General features: G+C 43.7%; 1 protein-coding gene across 1 annotated transcript in view; it reads right to left on the reverse strand.

Annotated features, from left to right (window-relative positions):
* Positions 1 to 2,074: 2,074 nt before the first annotated feature.
* Positions 2,075 to 27,513, reverse strand: part of LOC106488325 (rho guanine nucleotide exchange factor 5) — a 37,587-nt gene continuing 12,148 nt past the window's right edge. Inside the window, exons 2-15 of the mRNA XM_067304512.1 lie at positions 15,322 to 18,937; positions 13,564 to 13,627; positions 13,143 to 13,207; positions 12,558 to 12,820; positions 11,404 to 11,564; positions 10,284 to 10,436; positions 8,560 to 8,689; positions 7,567 to 7,641; positions 6,172 to 6,261; positions 5,676 to 5,830; positions 4,860 to 5,021; positions 4,380 to 4,450; positions 3,954 to 4,058; positions 2,075 to 3,662 (exon numbers count right to left, since the gene is read on the reverse strand). Of these exons, the coding sequence (XP_067160613.1) occupies positions 3,508 to 3,662; positions 3,954 to 4,058; positions 4,380 to 4,450; positions 4,860 to 5,021; positions 5,676 to 5,830; positions 6,172 to 6,261; positions 7,567 to 7,641; positions 8,560 to 8,689; positions 10,284 to 10,436; positions 11,404 to 11,564; positions 12,558 to 12,820; positions 13,143 to 13,207; positions 13,564 to 13,627; positions 15,322 to 18,937 (5,265 nt within the window). The 3' untranslated portion in view covers positions 2,075 to 3,507. The remainder of the gene's footprint in view (positions 3,663 to 3,953; positions 4,059 to 4,379; positions 4,451 to 4,859; positions 5,022 to 5,675; positions 5,831 to 6,171; positions 6,262 to 7,566; positions 7,642 to 8,559; positions 8,690 to 10,283; positions 10,437 to 11,403; positions 11,565 to 12,557; positions 12,821 to 13,142; positions 13,208 to 13,563; positions 13,628 to 15,321; positions 18,938 to 27,513) is intronic.

The following is a 27,513-nucleotide window of genomic DNA, read 5'->3' on the forward strand; positions in this document are numbered from 1 at the left end:
AAGACAGGGCTGGGCATAGACACACTCACAACATGGGTCTGGATGCCCAGGCCTGAGCTTAAAAGTAGCTCGTGAGGCAAAAAGCAGCAGCTGTGTGGGTAGAGGAAGCTGGTCAGGACTATTAAAGCTTATCAGGGCTGGAAGGAGAAAGAGGTTGCTTCTTAGGACTCTTCTCTCTGTTTATAGAAACACAAGCCTGTTTTTCCTCAGACTTTGCCAGCCACCACACTGGTTCATGTGAATGTCCTAAAATGTGAGGAAATGTTTCCTGAAATAATGGCTCCTACTGCGATGTGTGGTGTCATTTGGGGGGAGGGAGGGAGCGTTAAAAAGTACTGTTAAGAGTTTTTATGGCTCTTCAAATGCATACTGCTGTGAAGTTCTTATTTATGCATGCAGTTGCCTCCTTCCTGTAGCCACTGTGTTATCATTCAAATAGTTGTCTCAAGCTGATTACATAGAGGAACAGGGAACAGGCAGGGTTGATGTTTGAGTTGTGTTCATTCCTGCTGATGAACATAAAAAGGCCATTTCTCATACAGTGTTCTATTCTGTGGACCTTCTTTGCAGATCTTACCAGAAGAGTATAGGCATCTGGCTGACAAAATCTACCCTTCTGTTTAAAACAAATTTCATGGGAAATCAGGTTATCCCCATTACATAATGGAGGGAGAGAGCCTGACTCATGAGTAAGTATCCACTTCATCCTATTACAGTCTATTTGGTTCCTTCTAATTGTATGTGCAGTTGCAGGTGCTAAGAAATGGTAAGAGGAATTTTACTAGTTTCTGATTAACATTGTATAAATTTAGTCAAAAGCATGAAACTTTAGTCAAAAGCCAAAAAGCATTAAAGTCAGTACAGATTTGCTCATGAAATTTGGTGATGGGGCTAAAATTTAGCTAAATTGCTCACGTGTAGAGATAATGGAGAATCTGTGGGCTATTTCAAATGTAGGAAGTCAAAGAAAAACAGTGTATAAGCACTTATTCTTTGAAGCATAAGGTTATTGTTAACCGTCCCTAAAACACAAAAAGCCTGACACCGGGAAACTAATGATATACCTGTGACAGGGAAAAGCTGATCTTTGAAACAACTAGTTAAACAGCGTAAGAGTGCTGTTAATCACAACAGTGACCTTAAAGTTTCCTACCTCAAAAAGAATTCTAACAAGCACATGCAGAATTTAAGATAGAACTAACAAAGATAGACCCTAATAAATGACTTACCAGCTTATTTTCCAGAGTCAAAGTTGAAAGAGCAGGTTCTTAGCTTTTAAAATGTTTAACTAAATGGCCTCTGATTTAGAGTGGCAATTTCTATGCCCTGCCTTCTCAGATACAGACACCAAAGATCAAGTTGAAATGGCTATGGCATTGATATGGTATATATCAGACTGCCTGCATGAGAAGACCTTACATGAGCACACACTGATTTGATCATGTTGCCTAGTTCTGTATCCCAGTTGTGACATCAGTGATCCTGAACACCTTTATGTATTGCATGAATTCAGGTCAATTTGGAAGAAACAGATATTTCAGATCACATGAACGTTCATGGCACATTCACAGATCTTGTTGAGGATTATAACTCTTCATATGTCACTTAGTTTGAGGATAGGCTTTGTTTTTTTTCTTAGTTAGGCATAGGTTTCAGTTCTCTTGGAAAGAGAAGCATAGCCATATTGTAGCCTGGACCCACTGACTTTTAAAAAGACAATCAGATCATCACATCCTGCTTTAACTGGTACAGTGGGCTCAATCCCCATCTTCTGTATGTCATCCCTCTAGCTTACCTTGATATACTGATGACTACTACCAGTATAGAACCTGCAGTAACAGTCACTTCAGGGCATACACAGACTAAGAATAATGCTCTTACGAGTCTTATGAGATGGCTGGTAAAGCAAGTTTCCTTCACTGCTCCTGCTTAGTATAGCTATTTGTACTCAAAAAGGGGAAAGAAATGGCTGGGGGGGGGGGTGAAGCCCTAATGCATCCAGAAAATACTGAATTACTTGTATTTGAGATGAAAATCTAAATTACAAGAAAAGCAGAAATTTGTATATCTTAACTGGAGAAGTGCATGAGTTTATTAGGACTAAAAGCATTTTTTTTAATCCAGCTAAAATTATTAACATAAATAGGCTGGAATAAGCTATGCCAGGTACAATGTAAATGGGAATTAAAGGCAGAATATTACAGAGACAGAAAGCTGGAGATACAAAGATAACTAATTCTTCAAATATATTAAAGTCAAAAAGGCTACACATTGCTTTCTTTGGTGTATTGGTTCTCATACTTGATCTTGCATTGATGTAACTGAATGCAAACACTTAACACAGGGAAAATATTTTACAGTTGAAATCATGTCTTCAAATAGACAGGTTCTGCACAAAAGCATGACTGCACGTAAACTGGAGTTAAAACCAAAGAGTTCTGCAAAAGAACAAAGTCCCTCGTATGTATTTTTGACTTTATCTGCAGTGGCTAATTGCCTCACTGTTTTCTGTAAGTGTGCAAAATGGTGCATGCAATACCACATCAGCTATCAGATTAAGAGCAGCAGGAAAGTGCCACTTTATTGCATATATCTAGTCATGGTTATTTTGTACAGGGCATGTACCAACATGTCATAAAAGTCTTTGTCAAAAGTGACTGTTCTACTTTGAGTAGGAGGAATGGTTAAAAAAAATGGTGAGTTCAGGTGCCTTACTGGGACACTTGTTCAGAAAAGAGGTGACCTTTGTGAAATTGAAGTTCATCAACTTGATACTAAAGTTGGGGGAAATAATCACGGTGGCTTCCGAAAACTTTACTTAACTCAAGTGGATTTTCTGATGCTGTCACAGACTAACATTATGCTGAGAGTGAGTTAAATTCAGGTACCAAGAAACACTGTTCCTATTTAAAAAACAGCAGACTTCTACTGTCAAGTAGTTAAACTGTCCTAAATAGAAATTAGACTGTGGAGATCAAAACTATCAAGATATCAAGAGGACACTCAAATGGAAAATTCTCCTTGACTATATTGTGCTTTGCACTTAGCACCTTCTCAGGAGCTTGAAGCTCTTAGTATACTAATACTACTGAATTTAGCCTCACATCATCTGGTGAGGTAGGTAAGTTTACCCTCCATTTCACAGATGGGAAAACTGAGGCAGAGTTCTGAAGCGACTTGCCCAAGGTCCTAAAACTTGTCAGTGGCAAAACCAGGAACAGATTTTTCAGAAGTCCAGATCCCAGACTTCTGTATGATTAAAGTCCCTCCCTACTAACACAAAGCAAGCAATGCATGCAACCTTTTTCCTCCTGCTGCTGTAATCATGATGACACAAAGGAAGTGAATGATTTTTCTTGATTGAATTCCCGCATTCTTTGGCAAAAGCACCTGGTTCTGTCAAGTGCTGTATTATGCTCTTTGCAAAGGTGTTTCTTCTGAGGCACAATAGAAAAAGGTGGTTTCTCCATGGCAGGGAGACTGTACAGGTCCAAACAAAGTAGAGTCTTATTTATTGCAGAAGACCTGCTGCTTAGCATTCTTCACACGTTCTTCCTCCTTCAGGTTCTTTTGCCGTGCATGTTTGCTGGAGATCAGCTCCACATGTTCTGAGGGGAACCAGCCTCTCTCCCTGTCAGAAAGCTTCACTCCTTCCATCCATCCTGTGGGTGTGGGAACAAGTGCAACAGGATGAAAAATAATCAGAGAATTTTCCCTTTCTCTTCCCAACAAGCCCCTTCTAAACAAGAAGTCTAGAGCAAGGCCCTAAGATCATAGAGATTCCCTTCCAGCTTCCAAATAAAATAGCTTGAAGATTAAAAAGTCTGTTCTTCCTCCCAACCCAAGAATCAGGCACGAGACTCTTTCTGAAGTCTGATTGTGTTATCAAAGCTTTGCACTACCAAAGTAACTCCCTACCCCTAATTTAAGATAGCTATGTTCATTCTGCTCACCATCAGTGCTGCTCTGCATAATCATGATGATATCTGCTTTCTCCAAAGCCAGCTCGTCATTTTCTCGAGCCTTGTATGTCCTTATGCATTGAACTTGTGGTGCATCTAAAGGGGAAGAAAGAGATCATAATGGTGCACTAGGAAAGCAATGGTAAGCCTGTGTGCATCAGAGATAAGGAGCTACTCAGACACTGAAAAGCAAAGAACTGGAAGAGAGATCACTGGTCTTCTACCTAATATGAGGAGTAAAAATGGGTAAAACAGGTGGCAGAACCTGGCACTGAGAGAAAGCCTGTGAGTAACTTATTTCTTTATGAAAAGGCAAATGTTCCACCTTGGAGTCACTCTTGGATGTTCCACCTTGCAGTGACTCCAGCTCTTCTCAGCCAGCCCACCCGCATTGGTACGATGGCCAAGCAGTCTCACCAGGGCATTCCAGGAGGTCCAGTTCCCCTCGCGGAGGAGCTAAAGCAGAGATCCACCGCAGCTTCTCACTTCTGGAAAACATCACCATGTAGATGTCAGAAGTCAACATGAGAGATAGCAGCCTGATGATGGGTGTGCATGTATGCGTGTGCATGCTTGCTTGCAGAAGGGATCAGGGAGGGGGCCTCAGCTGAAGCAGGGGAAGTGGAAATGGAAAAAGGGAATGGGAAAAGACAGAAAACTCCTGTTTTTGGAGGCTAAAGGTATGATATAATGTGGTAGTGTAGTGTGAGCAGCCACAATGAGAGAAGAGCAAGGTGGTTCATTAAAGGGCTCACTACAGCAGGCTGGAGGATGAGCTTTGAGTCCTCTACTCAGCAGCTGCATTTGATATTCAGCATTCAGGTAGTTGAGACAACACCTTCAGGCCGTAGGAGGCTGTGGGATTGGGATATACCGAGGGTAACCTTGAGCTCTTACTGTGTCTCTGTACGGAACAGAAACTCCACTCTCTTGCCCTGGTAATTCTGAAGTAGAAAGAGACGGAAGACATTTTTGTTTGTTCCATGCAGTTTCATCTCACACTTCTCCCCACGCACATCTGAGAAAGCAGCATGGTCAAACACAACAAAACGTCCACCCCTGCAGGTAAAGAGGAAGTACAAAACCAGCTGTTAGTTTTAAGGTGATAAGGGTTAAGAAATGAGTCCATGTAATTTCCTGATGTCAGGAAAGCAAGAAGCTTTTAAAGAATCCTCATCTGCTTCAGACATCTTAAGCTTTGTTCTTGCTGGAAATCCTATTAGAAATCCAGAGAAAAGAGAGGGGATTTTTCTTTAGTCTTAATGAAAAGGGTAGAAATACTAAGCTCTGTCTTGTCAGAATTTTGATAGCTTATAGTTAAAAAAAAAAAAAAGTATTGTTTCAGTCTTGTGACATACCAGTGATTTGCACATTCACTGGTCCTTATACTGTCTTTAAGGAAGAAATTATTTACCACTAAGTAAAATTAGAATAAATTCTTATCATTACATTCTTTCACATTATAGAGATGGATAGACAGAAAGAAAGTGTTGCACTGGGGACCAGAAGGTATGTTGTTATATTATCATATGCGGTAATTAAGAGTAGAGAGTAGCAGGTTCCACATACTTTCATAATACTCATGTAATGTAGGATTAGGAGAGTGACTTGGCAAATGCTGCCACTTGCTGGCAGGCAGAGGGAAAGGACTTTCACCAAAGCACAGGTCCAGATTTTTAGAAGGAGTAGCAAAAATTGTGTTGGAGCACTCACTCCTTTGGCCGGGACAGGAGCAGGCAGTCATTGAAGAGATGTAGGTAGATGGGGCGGGTGGTGACTTTCCATTTTGGACTCAGGGTGTTGAAGTCCAATGCTGTCAACTCACCACACTTCACAAGTCGCCTTGACTGTGAGATGAGTGGGAATATCTGCAAAACAAAAATGAACATTTATGTCAAGAGTGCACAAGGAAACCAGCATCCATACATTTTGGATTTGCATTTGCACCTTTCACTAGTGTAGTGCTTTTATCTCTCCAGCTGGACGGCAGCAAGTCATGGAAGGAGCCTTCAGCTTAAAGCTGGCACAAGTGATTGGACAAGGAAAGTGTTGATGAGGAGCTGACCTGTGTATGATACCCTGGCTTCTCAGTTCTGTATATGCTTGAGAAGGAGAACAGAAGGGAGGACACTTGACGTTGCAAGGGAAGAGATAAAAGACATTTGGCTATGGTAATCTGGAGCAAGGCCCAGGGAATGGACAAGCTCACCTTGCACTCAAATTCAATTTTCTGGCTGAGGTAGATCAGCTCTTCAGTGCTCTTCATGCGCTGGACATTTTCATTGCAATCCTTGATGAGCTGCAGAGGAAAGGGAACAATCAGTGAGGTGGGAGCAGAACTGCTTGGTGGAATCAGTCGGGGGGACCCTGAAAAGTCAGCACAAGTGACACAATCCCTTGGGCATCGTCCATCTGCACAAAAGTATTTTTTGCAAGAGCGCATACTAGGCTTCTCCACATCCACAAAGATTGTCCTTCTTTCTTAAGGACTATGTTCTTCAGATGAAGTCTCTGTAAAAAGTATCGTTTTAACTTTGGGATACTAGGGAAGGATAGTAGAGACTTCTCCTTTCAGGTGAGGGAGGTTGAATTGCTGGTCATTCGGAAGCGGCTTTTACTATAGGCTGCACTGTAAACATACAGAAGGCTGATCAGATAATCATTAGCCCCCAGTTTTCCACAATCCAGTTTACGTAGTACCTCTGCAATGAAGCAAAGGTACTTCAGTCTTTAAGTTGCCTAAGTAGCTGACTGAGGTGATATAGGACAGCTGCATAACAGTATCTGAGTACATGATATGCATACCCAAAAGGGAGGAAAGAAAACAAAACAAATCCTAGAGATATGGCTGTCTTGAACACAGCTGGAGCCTGTGGAGGATTCAATGTATGACATCTTACCCACCTGTCTCAGACTGCAATGTTATGCGAGCTGTGCAGCAGGCAGATGCAGTTGTAGGAGTTTTAAGGAAGTATGCATCATGTTAAACTGCTCTGTAGGTTTGCAGTGGAGAATAGGGGAGGGATTGTAAGAAAGGGAGTAACACTCCAAGAAGGTCAAATGATAGCTAGATGGAACATGAGCTAGCTGGGAACAAGTTTCCTTTATGCTGCTGTACTAATTCCAGATAACAAGTTGCGTCTTGACAATTTTGAATCTTGTCTCCTTAATAAATAGATTAGGGGAAGGGATGCAATGGACAGAATGGTGTCTTGCCATGCCCCCCCCCCCCTTTTTAAAAAAAGCAAGATTTTTTTTGGGGGGTAGGGAGTGATAGCTAATTAAAAACAAAGGTAAGGACCACGAAGGGGGAACAGTGATTAGGAGACTGAAGAGAGTCAGCAAGTCCTGAAAAAAGTAGTTTGGTATCAATGGTCCAACATTCAGTTGCATCCCAGCTGGCTCCTTCTTTAGTGTTCTCTGCTCAAACCTACCAGTGCACATGCAGGAGAATCACATGAACACACTAATTTGTTACTGGTGAGGATCAACAACAAAAACCCTGACAATGGTGAGGATCAATGACACAGACAGTCACACTTAGCTGCCCTGCAACTGGGTGTTGGACAGTGCATGGCTATGGAGAATGGATTGATGGCCTTACCTTTTCAAGTGCATCATAAGCTTGTGTTGCTTGCACTTCCTCCTCAGATCCAGGCCGGGTTCTCTTCAGAATATTCTGCAGGAGAATGCATACGTTTTTCATAATGCAGACAGGAAAAGCTAGATGCATGTCTCTGGGAGGGGGAGGAGAGACAAAGAGACACCAAGGTGCCAGCCTAAAGGAAGGCTAAAGCAGTGGTAAGTGATGAGATATGGGGATAACAAGACCAAAATCTAAGAGATGCAGAATGTAGCTGACAAGCTGCATTGAACAGGGCATCCCTGAAAATTCTCATAGACTTAACTGTCATGTACAACAAGTTACATGGCATGGGGAAGCAACCACTAATCCAAGCATGAAACAGACTTAAGTGCAGAACTGTTCTTTGCTTGATACTCCTTTTCCTCTGTTCCAAAAAGGGCATGAATAATCAAAAAGAAGAATTTCACAGAAAGAGCTCAAAACTGATTTTTGGGGGTCTTGCTGGTTGCTTGTCTGGAAGGCTCCTGTTAATCAATATTGCAGGCAAAGAGTAGAGACAGGCTGCCTTCCAGAAGGGAAGCCAAGGAATAGTTATATTGTTTTCCTAGCAGGATGCCAAATTAGTTCAATAAAATTGAAAGCAACATGTTCTGAGAAGACTCTAAATTATTTATTGGAATACAACTGAAATAGTGTTGCAGTAGAGTCCTAGCAAGTATACAAACTGCACTGGCTCATAGGGGCTATCATATCCAATTCATGGTGCTACTCTAACACACAGCAGACATTTCTACGCTGCCAAATGGGTTTGTTTTTGCAAAGGCATATTAACAACGTAACAGTGGAGTGGCTTTAGAGCATCTAGCCAAATGTATCACAGATGCAATGCTAAGGCCTATATGCAGTCTCTCCTCACAGTGCTTGGAGCTTGCTCATATTTATATGGCTTTCAGACCTGAAGAAGGGTAGCTTGAGAGAAGTTGTAGGAAAGCAGAGAACCAGCAGAGTTACCTGTAGGAGGAGTTTGAGTCGAGTGATGCGCTGGAAAGGGAGGATGAGGAAGGATTTAAGTGAGAGGCGCTGGCATACTGGATCACTTTCCAGTCTCTCCAGGACTTGCTGGAACCCTGCATTTCCATTTCTGTGGGGGTGGTAAAGAGAGAAGATATCTAGGCATCAGAACAAATGATTACTCTTCCTAACACAGGAGGAAAAAAGAGTGCCAGATTTCAGTGAGTGCTGGAGTATCCAAGCCACTGGGGTCAGGTTTTGTCCATGTGGCAGGAGATGTCAAGAAACTGAGACACTCTGAGGACAAGGGAGCATGGGTTTCTAACAGCTATAGAAGGAAGGCAGTACAACTGCAATTATATCTTTCTTCTTTGGGGCAGAAAAAAGGCCAGAAGTAACATCCGTGTTGCACTTCCCCCTACCAAAAGGGCACCTTTCACAGAGACAGTGGTGGTTGGTGTTCTTTCCTTACACTGAGTGGTCCAGCCCCAGCAGCTTTATCTAGGGTTTAGAAACAGCTGCCTCCCCTCTCTTGACAAGGTCAGCAGCAGAACCAACCCTGCTGTGCTTATGAATGAGCAGAAGGTTGCTACTTCTGGGAAGAGCTGCCTTCCCCCCAAGTTATAGTAGATACAAGGCTAATGGTATGTGAGTAGCATCTACTACCAGAATAGCCAATCCCATCTCCTTGAAGATATGGGGAGGAAGGTTGCAGGCCCAGTAGAAGTGCCTCACAAGCAGCTATCGGGCCCACATTGCCCTAGACAGTATCCTGGAGGTCCTTTCCGTGTGGAACTGAGCCTTGCCTGAGGGGAATCAGTTGTAAGACAAGGTCTCTGCCAGTCAGCAGCACCCAGAGACAGTGTTTGAATGGCCTATTGTGAACAGTGTCCTGGAACAGATTTTCTGGAATCAATATAGCTTCATTGGAATTGCGTTGTTATGGAGGGAAGCAGTGCAGAAGTATTCAAAAAACCTTGTTCAGGACTGGGCCCATGCCTGAGCAAGGCTTGATTGTGCCACTGGGCATGGAAGAGGAGAGCAAGAGATCATCCATCATCTAAAGCAAGAAAGACCAAATGTGTTCTCTGGTGCTAGGATTTTCAATCCATTTTAAAGGTTCCTGGATGGCCAGTTTAAGCATGCTGGCAAGATGCCCACTTTTCATAATTTTCTTTTTCACGTTCTTAGTAGTCTGAAGAACACAGATTAAAAACCACTGTCCAGGAGAGTCATCTTTGTCTTCTTAAGGAGGGGGAAGACGGACGGATGGGGGGGAAGACGGAACGGACGGACCGGACCGGAGGAGGGGGGGAGGAAGACAGGATGGACGGACCGACGGGGGGGGGGGGAGGGGGGGAGGAAGACAGACGGACGGACCGGGGGGGGGGGAGGGGAGGAAGACGGACGGATGGACGGGGGGGGGGGAAGACGGACGGACCGGGGGGGGGGGGGAAGACGGAGAAGCTCGCAGATGATCAAGTTATTTATTAATCATTCCCTTTTTCATAGTATCAGAAAGGAGCCTGCAGCAGTTCTGTCCTGCTGTCCCAAACGCTATCGCATTGAAAGAGGTTTCTGCCTGCTCTCCTGGGAGCGGATTATGAGTGCCAGCAAACAGCCTAGACCTGCTGTGTTTCCCCTCACCTGAAAGAACGCACATCAGAAGTGCAGCAAGGAGGACAGGGAGAAGGGACAAGGGGCAAACAAACGAGAAAACTTACAGTAACCGCTGGAAGGTTTGCTCCTGGTACGTCTGGTTTGTTACGTATGGTAGATATACCCTCCGGAACTCGGGGGCGTGTTTCAGAGCCACATCGCACACATGGAAGGTGAACATGTCCTCCTCAAATTTCTCCTCCAAGTCAAAGAGGAAACTGCAGCACATTTGTGTTGCCGTAAAAGGAGAGGGAAATACAGAGCATGGTGGTCAGTGTTATTTAGCAAAGTCTACAATCCTGACAAACTGCACATAAGCACAAGATACCTCTTTACTTTTAAAGAGAACGCAATGCCTGTAGGATGACAATTTGGGATTAGATATGGACTTATGCTCAGCAAGGAAGAAGCAGAGACAAAATGGATTATTGTTCTTGTGAAGTCATATTTGCTACTTTTCCAGGCATGGTCAGCAAACAATTGAAAGTTAGACACCACCATAATAATCCCACCAGTAGAAATGGAAAATGTAGCAGTAAACCTTAGGATGGTATGTAGCCAAGTCTCATGGAAGGAAAGCAGAACAGAACCCTACAACATACAAGATTCTTTGCATATGGGCTCATGTCTAAATTTTATGACTTATGCTCAATTGATTCACATTAGGTTCTGTCAAATGATGGCTGTAATTCCCCCCCTCCTTTTATTATTATTATTTTTTAAATGAAGCAGAGGAGGTCAGCAGCTGTTTCTGCTGCAGCTGCTTCTTCTGCCTTGTATTTGGCAGGAGATGCATTTGGTTTTAGGCTGAGGACTAGTTAGTCAGGTCTGGTTGTAGTTAGGGTCAATAGCGCTTGGCAACAGTAGCATTTTGAATATTTTCATCTCCTGCAAAGATCTCCTTGCACAATTGCATCATATTTTCTGAGGCTTAACACCAAGATCTGCATTGCCCTGTCACCTGAAAAGGTGAAACAGTTTCTTTGAGGGCAGTATTGGTAACCCATCACAAAGTGCTATATGTGCACATCTATCTCAATGCTCAGTGAACATGGAGAACAAGAGTGAGATGGAAATGATAGGTTAGTAGTTTCCAGTCCAGGCTGCATCTGTGCTTCAGAGAGGGGTGTTAGTCCTGGAGGTAAAAGAAAAAAAAAAGAAAGAAAAAAAAAGATTGCATCTCACCTGGCACTGACATCGCGTACATCCTGAAGACGTGAGAAAAGCCACTGACGCTCCTGATTAGAGAGCATTGCCTGGAGCTCTGATGATCGCTGAAAGTGATCCACTGCCACATTTAAACTGCGCAGGTATGAAGCCTCAGACATTATCAACTCAAATTTGGCCTTAAGAGGAAAAGAAAGGAAAGAGCACAGCATTAGCAGACTAGGCAAGTCTGTGAGGAATCTGACTTGGATGAGATTGAGGGGCAAAACAAGAAGACTTGCTGATACATGACGTAAGTAGCATGTAGCACATTATATGCAACACAGAAAGCCAAGCTCCTCCTAACTGGACAACATGAATAAATAGGAGTTTTAATTACAGGAAAAAGAGGCTTTAGGAATGAAGGACAAGCATACTGTTACATAAAAACTTTCTTTTGAAAGGCAAACTTGTGGTGTAATTTGAAAGAAAAATACTTGCTATCATTTTACTTTATACTCCCCCTTCAACTCTACTTTCATTAGGTTCTCTGTTTTACCTGCTCCCATGAATTTTCCAGCATCCACATAGCCCTCATCCTTTTCCTCATTTGTCACATTTTCCATGCTGTCATTTTTCTTCTCTTTCCCTGGGTCTTCACCTGCTTTTCAATTCCTCCCATATTCCTTCCACTTCCCAGTTTCTCTACGTGCCATTTTGTTGAACACATGCCTTACTGTTCCCTCTCAGCATTGCAGTTCACACAGGCAAATTCTGTAAACTCACACTCTGTCACATGGTTTCATATATGCATTTCTCATAAGCAGGAGAACACTGGGAGTCTTCTTTAATAGTCTCTCTTACAGTGACCATGCTTAAAATTCCTTGTTGTTATCTCATAAGAGTTCTGATTTCCCCTTTTTTTTTTCCCCATGAAGTTACTGATATGTCCCACAGTCCTTACTCCAGTACTCCTTCCTCTACAATGGTGAACTTCAGCACTGTACTACTTCATAACCATTGGTATCAAGTCCCCATATCTTTTACATGGCTAGCTATAGTGACCTCTGCATTCAGCCATCCACATTCCCACATCACACATTTTTGCTCTCCACTTCAACCATACTTCTGGGTCCTTTTTCTTGAATGGGAACCACTCATAAGGTAGATACCTTATCACATCTACCCATTACCTCTTGCAGTTTCTGCTCATCACGGGACATGTTGAGTAGCATTCTGCTGCCCCGTATCATGGGGATATCCTGCCAAAGGGATGCATTAGATGAGACTGACAGACGTTGCAAATATGAGTCCTGAGGAGAGAGCACTTTCCTCCGTAGCCTTGGGGAGCTTGGGAAACTTGACTCTATGTCTTCTGAGAAAGAATCCACTCTCTTCTGGTTCTGAATGGCCTTGTTCAGAACCACATCACTGTACTCCTGATACAGCAACCTTGCTGTGAAGAGAGGCATATATGTTTATTCTTTCCATAGCAGCTACTACTTCAATCTTCCTATCTGGAGAGAACTCTGTAACTCACTGTTTAGGATAACAGAATGCATTAGACCATATGCACCTGCTATGAGCAGAGCTCACCAGCACTGAGTGCATTGCAGGATTCCAGTTTCCTTGCCCCCACTAAACACCCTCTCTTACACTCCCTGCTTGCTACTGTGTGGCAAGAGCCTCTGGATCCCCTCTGCTCTGTGCTTACTGCAAGGGTGGGAGATGATGGAGGATAGGGGTCTGCCACAGCACCTTGGGCAGAAGGTACTCACAGGAGTTGATCAGTTTGGAGTGCCGGCGTTTGAAGTTCTCCCTTGCATCTGCAGGTTTCTTTTCTCTGTCAGAGAGCAAGGATTTGAAAACAAAGAGTGAATGAAGAGCTGACTTATCCAAATCTTAGTAACAGACCTCACACCATAGGAATTTCTCTTTCCAACAAGCTCAAGCTCCATATGCTTTACTTCCATTACAAAAGACAAACTTTGGCTTGATGGAGACACTGTACTAAAGGGACATACATACTTCTGCTGCAGTGGGGTCCCTTCCCAGAAGGTATGGACACAACCATAAGTCATTTTATTATAGCTTTCTACTGCTTATCATCTTCTTTGGTTTCTAAGGAACAATGGAGACTTTCAGGTGTCTGTGCTATACAAGGCTGGGGGTAAGAGCAAAGGGGACCATGAGACTCACCGCATTATAACTGTTTCTGAACTTGCCTTGGGTGCTTCTTCCTCTGAAGGGACAGGAGAGATTTCTGCATATAAGACAACCAGAAAGTAAACACAGAAGTCTGACTTTAGAGTCAAGCTACAAGCCAAATTATACACAGATACCACTTACCTAAACCCCACCTAATTGGTGGTTTTGGGCAGGAGTACAGCTGTCCTCCTGACCTTTATTTCTGGGTCAACCACTTTCTGGTTTTAATAATCCTTCACATTACTTACACTATACATCCATTATTTAATCATATTAGCTTTTCTTATCCAAAAAAAGGCTGATACTTTCAGAAGTGACAGTAACTCTAAAAGCTTCCATTTCCAGTTGCCCAAGTGAAGACACTGCCTATGGGCCCTATTTTATAAGCTGTATCTCCCCTTTTGGCAATGGGGGCCAGGCATCTGAGGACGAATGGACACCAAGTCACTAGTCATGTCTGAAAGTCTTATACTTCCTTTTGCAGCCACTGAGCCCCCAAAGCTCTCAGTGACTTCTGCGGTATAAATACTGAGAATCTAACAGTCACACCTACCAAGAGTTTTAGAGGGAATGCAGTCTGGTGGATTAGGCATGAGAACAAATGTTGCCATCCAGTTCTCACATTTATGGACTACACAAGTGTCTACAAACTGTTGTTTTTTGAGTCAGCTTCTGTTTATGTAAAATGGGGAAGTATGGGTTTTTCTTTTGTTTTGCGAGAGGCTTAATTAAATAAGGAGTGAAAATACACACATACACACACAAATATGAGTTCCAAGTATGGGACAGGAGGAAGACAATATTGTTGCTTTTAATGTTTTAAAATTTGGAACCAAAAATTTACAGGCTAAAAAGGTGAACAAATCTTGATTCACATGCTAAAGCCAAACCCTTTGCACTCCCTGACACTCCCCTCCTTTTCCTGTATACCGGAACTCCAGCATTTTGTTGAGCTTAGAAAATGAACTAAATAAGGGCTGAGAAGAAGCATGTTAAAAGTATCATTCATTTGAGATATAATGAAGAACAGACATACATCCTCACAGAAGGTACAGTTTGAATGAGCTACATTACAGAGGACATAAGTTTTCCATTCATGACATCAGTGAATTGGCTTTTACGCAAGTTGGGATATTGGATTTGACAAATTTGCACTCTTATCTGGAATCTCAAATTGTATGTTCTCAGGAGGATCATCTCTTTCAGAAGGTCAGATTGGAACCTAAAGGCATCAGTTGCAAAATAAAGGAAGGTAGCAATAAACAAGGAACTAAAACAAGCTACAACAAATATAGGCTACCGAGGGTGTGTGCATGCGTGTTCCTTATTGCTTGGAAATGGGCCATCACTGACATACAGCAAAATGGAACAGCCATGTGATGGTGGCAGAGATGACTAGCAGAAACTCTTACGAACTGAGCTCTGTGAAGAAATTAATTCCAGCAGGTATGCCAAAATAACCTGTGTTATCAAGTAAGTGCAACAGATCATTAAACATGGAAGAGATTTAGGAGAAGAAACTGGATGTGAAATTAAGGGATGGGGGAATCAGAGCGCTGTGTGTGTGGAGCTTGGAGCATCAAGAGAGCTTGGAACATCAAGAGAGATACAGGCTGGAGCAAGGAGTATTACCAGAAATGCACAAGAGCAATGCTGACCCCTCAACTCTCATGACTCCGTATCATATTGCCTATTTTATGTTAGGTTTTGGTATCTGCAATAAGTTTTGGGGGAAGGGAGAGGACTCACCCTGCAAGATGTCTGATGGTATTGATATCCTTTTCAGGCCCTGCCGGTGCCAGTCCTTGCTTTTTACTTGGTGTTTAATTGGGTTTTCTTGACTAGATCCTGGCTCCTGTGCAACCACCCTGATCATTTTTTTATCTGGCCAGCTTGATGATTTTTCCAAGGGTGAATGTCTGGTCACTTCCTCCTTTGGCTGAGCTACTGAATGGTGTTTTCCTTGTCCTTCCAACCTTTGCTTGACCCTCCTCTCAGCTTCTGTTTTCTCTGTAATCATTGCCAGAGCTGAGATGTTCTTTGTGTGCATGCTAAAGATGTCTGCCTGTTGCTCCCACTGCATCTCCCCTGAGACCTCTTCTCCACAGGTTGTTCTGGTGGTTGGTGGTGATGGAGGGCCAAGCTGGAGGAAGTGAATTGGATTGGTGAATGCTAGCATCGGAAGTGGCTGTACAGAATCTCTATTCTTGGAGTCTGTGGACATTCTCAGGCCTTCCAGCGAGGGCCAAGAGGTGTGGTCAGGTGAGGATTTTCTACATTGTATATCCATGTACTGATCCGCTGTTTCAGAGCTGGTGTCAGAGCAGCCGGCCAGTGGCTCATTTCCAATGGCAGAAAAGTTTTTGGCCAACAGACTGACCCCTGAATCATCTGACGTCTCTGTATCCTGGGTACCTGAGTCACAGAGATCCCACTCTTTAGTTGCTGAAACAAGGACATCTTTCTCTGCTACTTCTGCATCAGGAATAGAGGCCACAGTGTTAGAATCGGATACAGCGGTGACAGTCTGGAGAGGGTGGCTCATAGTAGGGGGAATGGCTAGTAAGTCATTATTGTCTACAGCACAGTTTAGATGTGAACTGGAATAGGGTACAGGAGCTGGTGGCTGGTCACTGTCAAGGTTTGGAGTCTGGGCAAAGTGGTTTGCATTAAGTGCAGGGGCCCAAACCTGGCTGGGGCTTTGGACATGGGATGGAAGATGAGGAAGCTGTTTGGTATCAGGCTTAGATACCAGAGGTAGGCTTGATTCAGGCACAAGGGAGAGAGTTGGTCCTTGCTGGTTCACAGCAATTACCATAGCTTCTTCAGGGGGCCAAGTTAGAGTGCTCAGGACACTGGAGATTCTGGATCCAGGTTCCTCTTGGTTTAAATTGCAGTCACACTGATCAAGTAAAGGCATTTGTTGTGCCTCATGAGCCACATTTTCTTCCATTTCATTTCCTTGGATAACGGCAACCTTTTCTGGGGGTTTTTGGTACTGCTGAATTGTCTCTGGGTAGTTCAAGGGAGTGGGAGTCCTGTCTGGCGTTTGGGGTGATTCTAGAGGCCCTGCAACAAAAGTCACTGTCCCTCTATCTCCAGGAAGGCTCTCCTCCTCTGGAGGAGAGCTCATGTATACTACAGAGAAAGACGACTGGCTACTAACCTCTTCATGAAAGCCTTCCTCAGAGGTAAGCAGTTCATGGAAAATGTAGGCCTCCCCTGGATCAGAAGTTAAAATACCAGTTTCCCCTGATGCTGGGTCCTGCACACACAGAGGAGCAGCTTGGTTGGCTGGCTTCTCTACAGAATCTAGCAATTTGTCCAGGCTGGCACCAGGACAGTCCTCACGGCTCACAGAGGGTGTTCCATCATCATCCTCTTGATGTGGGCCAGACATTGAAGCTACTGAGGTGAGCTCTGAGGGTATAACTGGAATGAAGTCATGAAGCTCAGCTTTTCCCAAATTTTCTATAATGGGATGAGCATCTATGGGATCAGGTGGCTCCAAGTTCTTGGTACCAGAGTATGCTGTAACAGAAGCCCCTGAGTTCTCTGCCCTAAAGGATTCTGCCATTCCTTCACAGAGTGGTGCATCTCTTTTATCAAACTTCTGGACTGCCTTTCCATGTCCATCACTGTGCTCATCCTCCTTGCTCAGTCTTGTTTTGTCATCCCAGTCAGCTTCTGCGCTATCCTGACCACTGATGGAAAAGCGGCCAGTCTTTTCCAGGTCTTCTGCCTGGTCAGAGATATTGCATGTATGTGGGAGCACCATGGGAGTTTCATCCACTGGGTTCAGGCTATTTGATGACAGAGGACTGAAAGGAACTGGTTGACATCCAGAATCTGCTGCTGTGACACAGGCTTTCCGCAGCACATCTTCACCAGGCTGCTGACTCACAGAGACAGATTCCCCAGGAAGAAATGCTGGTTCTGTTTGCTCAGCTAAAGAAACATTCTCCAAATCACAGAGGTCCCCTTTGTACCTGGGAATAAAAGATGTCTCTGAACTGAAGGCTGATGACAGAGCCCCCAGTTCAAGCTCTTCCTTCCGCAGTTCTTGTTCCAGCTCATTCCCTTCCTTGTTTTCCTGATCTTTGGGCTCCAGCTCTAGTTTTCCTTTTTCCCGCAGATTCTGCTCTTTGAACTCTTTTTTCTCCTCTTCTTGCTCTGCCTGCTGAAGTTCAGATACTGCCGCCTCCTGTTCCGGTTCCTTATGTTCTGGTTGCTTATGCTGTGAATCCTTCGCTTTCTCCATTTTTTTAGCAGCATCCTTTGTTTGGATAGCACTCTCTATTGGAGAGGCAGGTCCGCCCTTTATTTTTCTGTGGTCATCTTCTTCAAGACAAAGGCTTTCAGAGATGGATGAGTTTTGCTTAGGAGCCATCACTGTTCCCTGGTCCTTGACCATGCTGCTGTTCCTTGTCTCACCAGCTGAGATGTTTCCTTCTGCATGTAGTGAACTTATCTGGCTGTCATCTGTTAAGGTGGAAGACACATGATGGGAAGAGGAAGACTCTGTATTCCCTCCCTGACCCTGGAGTGCTCTTATGCTTTCCTTAGCATCTTCAGAAGTGTTAGGCTTAGCCATGTCTTCTGCTGCTACCCTCGAGGTAGGCTGCTCATCAGTTGCTGGTACCACTTTTGTGCTGCTTTGTTGCTCTCCAGTAGCTTCAACCTCCTGCAAAGATTCTGTCAAGATCTTATCCAGAAAAGGCTTGGCCTTATAGTGACCCTCTGAAATGGTTTTACACACCACAAAACACTTAGTTGGTTCCCTCTGAGAGGGAACGGCATCAGCCAAAGGAGATTTTGGACACTGGGCCTGAGCATATGAGCTGTGAAAAGCCATGCATTCTGCCTGGCACTGAAGACATTCAGTGCCAAGGTCCACAGCTTGCAGGATGATGTTGCATTGGGCCAGCCCATCCTGGACTGTGCTGGGAGAGGAAGAGTCCTGGTTGCTTTCCAGGTCAGCAAGCTCTACTTGGTCAAGTTTCAGAGAGCAATCCAGTCCACCATCCTCTAAAAATATTTCTCCTTCACATTCTGAGAGTCCCCTTTGAGGCCCTGCATCACTTTGCTCCAGTTCCAGTCCTGCTGGCACTTTTTGCACAGCATTAGAGGGTCTGCCCAGCATCTCTGCTGCTTCCCCTGGAGCAGAAAGGCAGTCCTGAGGATGGTTGAGCTCTGCTTCCTTTGCAGAGTCAGATGGGCTGGTGCTCATCTCGACTGATGTGTGAGGAGCATGATGTTCTTTTTTGGCTACTGTAGAATCCCAGGCCTCCCCAGTGGTGCTGCTGGCTTCTAGGGGAGTGGTGCCTCCCTCACTGGTTTCTTCAGACTCCATCAGTGACACATCCTGTCAATCAAAAATGCATATTTTTGTTACTACTGCAGAATGATTTGGCAGATCTAATTGGCTTAAGAAACTTTAAAACACATGTACTACTGTAGCTGAGAAAAAAGCAAAATACATACTTAGGGTGATAAGAGTTGGAAAACAAACACTATGTCTGAGGGTAGGCAAGCACTCAATAAAAGTTTTCATTATGATGATACCACCAAAATAAACCTACTAGTGCCTTTTTAGTTTTATATGCAAATTCAGAAAGTGACTTTAGTCAAGGAGTAGAGAGATGGCAGTGTCTCTATACCCAGCTGCAGCGCAACTTCTGGTAAGTGTTGGTCATTCCTAGCCATCTCAAACCCAAAAAGCAAAACCAGAAGGCATTCAGAGAACAAGGAAATGATCAATCTCCACTAATTTTTGATGCATGGTTGATGTATACTCACTGCCTCTTTCAGTGGTTAGCTGAGATTACTTAGAGATCTCTATATCAACAAAGAGAAACCCATGCTTTAGAGCTGAGGGCTCCCTTTACTAGACCTCTATGTAGGTGTAACAGAGGGACTTACCACAACTGATCACAGGAATTGATTGAGGACTAAGAATGTAAGCATTTGATTAATGGATAACTAGAACATGACAGAAGACACCAGATACTTGAAGGCTGTAAACCACATGGGTTGAGAGGAATAACTTTGGTGTGCATGGACATAACTACAGATCACAAAGAGAAATAAGATCATAATTTAGACTGCCCTTCCAGGAAAAAAAAAAAACAAAAACAAAAAAAAACCCACACTCAGGATTGTTGGACAGTCTTCTAAAGGATGTACCAAAATTTCCCATCCATTAGTGCATTTGAAGACCAGACCTGACAAAGCACTAGGGAATGTACATTTGGGAATTTGTCTGAAAGGATGGTAGAATCTGATTCACTACTTTTTTCTTTCTGGATTCTACATATCCTGTGACCCACAATCCCCACAAGAGACAGGAGAAAGAAACCAACCTTAGTGGCTCCCCTCCCCATCTTTCCTCTGATTTTGGAACATTTCTCTAGTGTTCCAGCCTTTCTTGTCTATTCTCTATCCTCTGCTTACCAGAAATGGCTTATAAATTGCTGCTTTACATACACTGGGTACCCTTGCAGTCATGCCAAAGCATGTAATTCAGTCCTGAAGGGACTGCTACAGTGTGCAGCCACAGTCAGATTCCTCCCTGAGCAAAGCCTCAGTGCTTTCCTCCTTCATCCTACCTTACAGTTGTCAAAGCTTCCAGATGCCAGTGTGTAGTCCTGCACCTTTTGGTCAAAGAAACCATTCCACATTTCTTCAGGAAAAAAACCTACTAGCTGCCTAGCAGCACAAAAGCTCCAAGGCCTGGCTCTGGAAAGTTCATACTACTTGTGCAAAAAATTCCTTTTCCTGCTCAAAACAGACAACTAAATCCATACACTTTTTCTTTCTTTAACAATCCTCATTTCCCTACAAATTTAAGGTTAGCATTTTTTCCAGAGTTTCAAGCAAAAAATGGAGTTGATCCGTTAAATTTGTTCCTGGATATTTTTTTCTTATGTAATCTTTAATTTTAATAATCCCAAAATGGGATTATTTATCATTCTGGATTTTTTTTTCTCCTCAAATTGAGAGTAGCTGTAAATAGTTATAATTTCAGCAAACAGTATGTGCCTAAGAGATATGTCTGTTTGGACAGGGCTTCTGCTATATCTTACTGTTATCAGTCAGTAGTCAACTACTTTGGTGCTGATAAAACATCTTTTGAAACTGTTGCACATGGGCACATGCACTGTTGTACATGCACAGTACTGTCAGGAAAAAGACTCCAGCACAGAAACAAAGTTTGGCAGTACACAGAAAGTAACAGGGTCATAAACTTGGAAGAGGTCACCTTGTCCAAGGCAGGATCAACTCATACCAGCATCATCCCAAATAGGTATGTTTGCCCTTCCTATACTGTAAGCTCCATGATCACATCAGATTATTCTTGTGCTACACTGTTCCTGCTGTCTAACTTGAGTCTCCTCTGCTGTAGGGAAAGAAAAATACTGCTTATCACAGCTAATACAGACAGTTTTCAAAAATGGGCTCCCCAAGCGTGGAGAGACTGTTTAGGGAACTTGGTGGTCTTGGACAAAAGCTGACTAATAAGGAAGGTTTATTACTAATAGACAGGATGATCTAGAAAGTTTTGAATAGGGAAATCCTCAAACTCAAGCCTTGTCCTGTGAGAGGAAGAGCTCTTGCTCATTGAGCCATTACAGATGTAAACAATACTGAATTTCCTCTTATAAGCTAAAAGACCCAGCTTCCACTTCCCGGGCTCTGATGTCAAGGTATTTGGATAGGTGAAATGACTAGTTTAAAGCTGCAGCTGGAGCAGTTCCACAATGATACTGGGACACAGAAGAGTAAAGGGGAGTGCACAGTGCATTAACATTGGAAGTTGCCAAGTGAGATTTGTCTCATGTTATTGCTGCCAGGTGTCATGCACACCTCAGGGAGAACAAGAGAGAAGCTTTGGGAAGTTAGGAAGGAGAAGGGACAGGCAAACTTTCCGTAGCAACAGTGGAGAGGGCCTTATGCATCTGGTCTGGGACACAGTTAAGCTCTTCCTTGAGGGCTGGTGCACTGAGGTCAAAGAGATGTAAATCTCTCCAATAAGGATTTCAAAGAGATGGAAAGAAAATAACAAAACACAACCCTGACTGCACCCTGTAGCAATCATATACAGAGAAGCAGTATACAGGAGCCTAGTACTTACTGGGAAAGATTCTCTCTGGAGCACTGCCATGTTACATTCCAACCACAAGCCAGTTTGGTCCTCTACCTGGGAGTCTGCTTAGTACCAAAGGCCCAGGAGCTGGCCTCGCTGGAGAAGTCTTTTAGTTAGCATTTGCAGTAGGGCCAACAGTGTGACAGAAAAGTATGTGGGAGCAGGCTATGCGAACTTTCCCAGAAGTCTCTCTGTTATCACTCCTGGGGCTGCCATTCTTTCACACCTCTCTGGATCAGATGTTCAGCATGCCATCTCCCCATCCTATGCTCTGACATGACTTCTGAAGTGAGGTGGGCCGATGGCTCCTATTTGGATAAGGCTAGCCACACTTTTCCCCCCAGAGAGGGCCTGGAATTGTGGGACCTCAGCTCACCACCATGCAACAGCAGGAAGCAGCTGCTGTGTAACATGTAGGTGAATGACTCTGGGCACAAGCTGGAATGGCAAAGGGGTGCAGCTGGCTGCATGCCAGCATGAAAACACACAGGTAATATTTGGTTGCACTGCAGTAGCGAGCAGAAAATTGGAGAGGGGATGGATGTGGAAGGTGGCCAACTAAGCAAAATAGGGCAACAGTGAAAGCAATAGCGGACAAAATTCCTGTGATGGTGCACACATCCATACACTACTTTTCGAGATTATAGAAAACAACGTGAATATCATATTTCCTTCCAACGTGGATCAATTAACCTGGATGGAGATGACAAACATTTCTGGTTTTAAATAGGAAGTACCTAATTGTGTCCTACACACACTCCCCCAAACAGAAAGCATGAGAAAAAAAAAGCATGCTCAAGCACAGACAAGCCCTCCAGTTAGTCAGAAAACAAGGTGCTCCTATTCCAGAATTAATACGTCCACACATAGAATTAAATACCGTGTTAATCCTAAGTAACTCTAGAGTTAAACAAGCCCCCAAATCCTCATTCTCCAAAGAGTGTGAGAGACCTAACTTTCTTTGCCTTCTTCACCTTCCTGCACAATCCCGGCTTTCTCCCTCGCATGCAGGCCTCAGTCTGTGCCAGGGAACACGTGGTGCTCCCTGTTCCTGTTCCTCCTGCCACAGGTCCTGGCGGTGCTAAGGCAGATGGGAGCACACATGAACACACCCATGCTGTTGTAAACACACTCCTGGCTGAGAAAGCCCTGCCCTGCAATTACAAGCCTGCGAGCTGGAGCTGAACCAAGGCATGCTGCAGGTTGAGTTGCTTGGCTTGGCTGGCCAATTAGCACTCAGGGGTGGGGGAAGCAACACAGATGATAGGACAACCTGCATCTAACTCAGAGCTGCTCCAGTTCGCGCAGGCTTCGTGTGGCGGTGGTGGCCGGCCAGGCTTGGGGCGTGTGTGGGGCCCAGGGTGTGCCGTGGCACCTTCCACTCCCAGCCTTGCAGACAGACACCTGAAACCTGCCAGAGGGAGGAGGGAGGCACTGGGGCAGCCGTGGAGACATGCGCGGCTCACTGGGACCTGTGGCTTGGTACACCGGCTGCTCTTCTTTTGGCTTTGTAGCTTTTTTAAAGACAGAGCAGCAAGAACTTTTGGCTGTAATAGATAAGAAAAATCCACACTGCTTGCAGGCAGTTATGCATGGCTAAGGACATTGATTTTTTTAATAAAACAAAGGCTGAGAATCTATGGCTTGGACATACCCATGCTGATGTGACCACAGCATGGTGCAGAAATGCCTAAGCCAACTTGAAGTGCTGCAGCTTAGGTACCAGGCAACAGCTGCAAGGAGAACAAAGCTCAGTGCAGGGTATAACACCCACCTGACAAGGAACAGGCAACTAGAGTGTGCTGAGCCCCTTCTATTTCTTCCCAGCTTAACTGTGTCTCCATCACATAGTTCAGATCTGTTTTAAGAGGAGTCAGGATGGCTCAGGTGAGCTCAGAATCTGCCTTTCTCCACACAAAATCCAGACCTAACTGTGTAGGAAAATTGCTACCAAAGTTAACATCCCTACCTAGCCATGTTTTGATTCAGTTCGGTAAAACACTTGGAAAGGGAGTCAGGACTGTTCTAACACAAAGTGTGCCCCACCACAAGCCTCAATTTTTATTTTGTTGTTCTCCAGCTATGCAGCAATGTAGCTACTCAGCGGCATGCTTCGGACCGTTTTCTCACCTTGATGCCCCCACCATAGAAGAGAAGCCTATTGCAAGTCTTCTGCTGCAGAAAACGGCCACTGGGTCCAAGCTGCTGATCTTCATGCACCACTGGGCTACTCTATCACTATACAGCCCATTAAGAGAGGTGAAGTAGTGGGGTCAACACTTTTGAGCTCAGGAAGAGATTACACCAAGCACTAGAGATAAGAATGAAGAAGGGAAATAATGTTACTTAGAAATGGTTTTGGAGATATGGAGAGCAAATGGAAGTTGTTGAAGGAGAAAACATATAGAATAAGAAAAGTAATCAAAAAAAGAAAAGTGTGTGCCAAAATAATGTAGAGTCTACTGCTCTGCAAGACCACGTCTACACGCTATTAGTGTTCTGGGAACTAGTACCTTCCTCAAGTGTTTTGGGCTGGGGAAACAGAAATAACCTGTCATGTTGATACTATCTGATCTCCTGGAAAAAAACATCTGAGCTGCTACTGCAGCTCAGAAGTAGTGAATAAGACCTCCCTGCCACACAGGTGCAGACAGTTTGCCTGAGTTGTAACATCCCCAGTAACATATCACTAGCTTCCACTAATGGAAGGCACAGTCAAGATATACTGAACCTATTAATTATCTAATGATTCGCTAACTGACAAAAACAACAAGGATATTTTTCCTATACTTATTTCCATTTAAATGGATTATATTTAATGCTAACGTTAAAAAAGAAAAAAGGATATTTTGGGAGTACAAATCTGCAGCTGCTACTGAATGTTTGCCAAGCAGTGAATAAAGACTGTTGCTTGGATTGCACACTGCACTTCCCAGAGATGCAACAAAAATAATTCAGTCTTAAGATAAATGGAGCCATATGCATATCAGAAAAACTGGCTCACTTTATAAAACCAAAGCTGTGCTTAATCATAGAAGCACTGGATAAGCCTTGGTATTCTGCAGTCTTCTAGTTATGAGAACATAGAAGAATGGTGTGTAGTTCTTGCTGCTGTAATGTAGCAGGGCTACTTAGAGTAGCTAAGTCTACTTAGAAGAATATTGACAGTACTGGACTGACATAGAAAAAATTCCCTCAGTGAAAGCAGTGGATGGAGTCACTGCAAGCTGCTCTATGCAGGTGTCTCTACAAACTTTGGGGATGAAGACAGGACTGACAGAAACACATCTGGAGCCCAAAAGGGGGCAAAGACTTCCAAAACATATGCTATGATGTAGAGTGCTTGCTCTTGGCTGCTGGAGGCTGTGGAACATGCTATACACATTCCTAGACAGAAGGTTTGCTGTGAACTAGAGGAGTTCCCAGTTTCTCTTTAAACAGTGATCCAGGGCCTAGATGGAGGAGATTCTTCAGTTAGCTGCAGAAAATTCAGTCTTTTTTACTGTGCTACAGAAGCATGAGCCAGAATCCCATGCTGCTGTTTTTGAATCTCGGATTAAAGAATGCTAATGTTTGCACCAAATCATCTTGACAGATGTAAATGTCATTAAAACATCAAAGGGCTTGGAAACACACTTGAAAGCTTGGCCTTGCCCAGGTGGAACCATTGCTGAGTACAGTCGTCGTCATGTTACCTGTACCAGTCCTGAGCACAGTTAAGCTACAGATAAGGAGGAATGACATTCAGCAAACTGAATGGGAACACACTGTCCTCCCCTGCAGAAAGGGCCTCCTAAGTTATCCTGTCTGATGTTTTTGGCAAACACATAATATAATCTCTTTCACAGCCTGATCGAATTCCACCTTGAAAACAGTAAGTTTTCTTGCTGCCATTACTGATATTTGTCTGAACCCTTACAAAACAGAACATACATAGAACAGTTTAGCAGTACATAACTACCGATAAGCTATATGGAAAAATGCTCCCAGACATAAATATACTGGCAAAACTGTGCTTTTGTATTAACATAGGTAGAACATATCCTATGCAACTGAAACAAGTCCTAATACTACCAACAAAACTGCACTCGTACATCACACCATCCTAACAACTTCTACCAGCACAACTTCATCAGTCCTGATCAGCATACCTATAGCAGAAACTTGTACCATGTATCTAGCTTCAATATTGTTAGTACCATCAAATAGGGTTAACAATGAAAAATAGTTTGGTATCAACATATCATGAGATAGCAACTTAAAAAAAACAAAACAAAACTTAAACTTATTTGTCCTCATTTTGTGATTTTAGAATAAGTTTCCAGCATTAGCTCCCCACAACATTTTAAAATTATTATTTTATGACTCCAGGAACCAGATTTATGATAGATGTTAAAAAATTGTTATGAGACTTGTATCATAATCAAAAATAGTTGGCAATACTGCAACAATGGTGCAGCTTTCCACTGAAAACTGCAGATAAAGGGGAAAAAAAAATGCATGCAAAAGGGGTTAAGGGGAATGCGTGGGGAAAACAGGCTTTGGCACAACCCTCCCCTAACCCACCTTTTCAGGGAATGAACTGTTCTTTCTTGGAAATGTAATTGGTATATCTAGATTGAAGAAGCTAACAAGCACAATGAGACGTTTGCTATTGGGAGGAAAGAGTATTAAATATAAATAAAATGGTATAAGAAATGTAAATGTGGGAAAGCACCAGAGAGGACCCCTTCCTTCTCCCCATGGAAAAATAGCTTCACACTCCCGAAGCCACAGGAATTGTGTGGGTGCTGAATAGGAAGGTACTAATGCAAACACATGGAAAACTTGTTGTTACTCACAGCATAATTCCTGCATGGCCAACTGGCATAGGTTTATTGTGTGCATCACAATATTTTCTGTTTTTCATATAGTCCCACTTCCTAGAATCATGTGCTTATATAGGAATTTTGGCTTACAATGTTTTGTTCTGTTCTATCGGGGAGGGGGGGGGAAGAGAAGGAGGAAAGGTAGCACTTGGGACTGACAGTACTGAACCCGTTTGCAAAGTATTTAGACCTGATTCAGTTAGCTACATAAACCAGTAACTAAGAGATTGGCAGAGAAATATGCTGTGGTATAACTGTATTAACAAAACTTAGATGATCAAATTCATAAGGCCCAATTTAGGCATTTGCAGATACCATGTTAGGTTCATCTGGATATGGCCCAGCCCTGGAAAGATTTAGAGCTCCTTCAACTTCTTTTGCTGTTGCAGGCTGTACAGACTACTCAGCACCACTTGGAATCAGGTCCTAGTAAATTTAAACTAAAACATAACACAAGGCCCCAAAATTCAGAACAGATTAAGGCAATACAGGTCCAGGCTGCTGTGTTTGCACTCACCCGTACTGCATGTTCCCACCTTCTCTGATGTGCCCATTCTCATGTGACCACGTGAGCCAGTTCAGGGAGCTAATCCAGCCAAAAAAACCAACCCAGCGGCAGGAGGGGGAAAAAAAAAAAAAAAGTAAAAATGATTGATCAGTTTGCAGGCCAATCCCCTCCCTGAAGCAGCCATGTGTGCAGTGGAGAAGCCCTAGCAGCAGCCAAAAGGCGCAGATACGACTAGGGACTGGGCTGGAGAGCAGGAACACAGCAACCTGGACTTGAACTGAAATTGCGGTGGAACCACACTCCAGATCCCCGGCCAAGCCCTGCCGTTGCAGCGCATGAGTCTTGCTGCCTGCCACGGCCAAGCACCTAAAACTAAGGCTCAGGTGCACCCTGGAGAGCAGGTGCAAAACACAGGCATC

The sequence above is a fragment of the Apteryx mantelli genome, chromosome 1 (assembly GCF_036417845.1).
Source record: "Apteryx mantelli isolate bAptMan1 chromosome 1, bAptMan1.hap1, whole genome shotgun sequence".
NCBI classification, from domain to species: Eukaryota; Metazoa; Chordata; class Aves; order Apterygiformes; family Apterygidae; genus Apteryx; species Apteryx mantelli.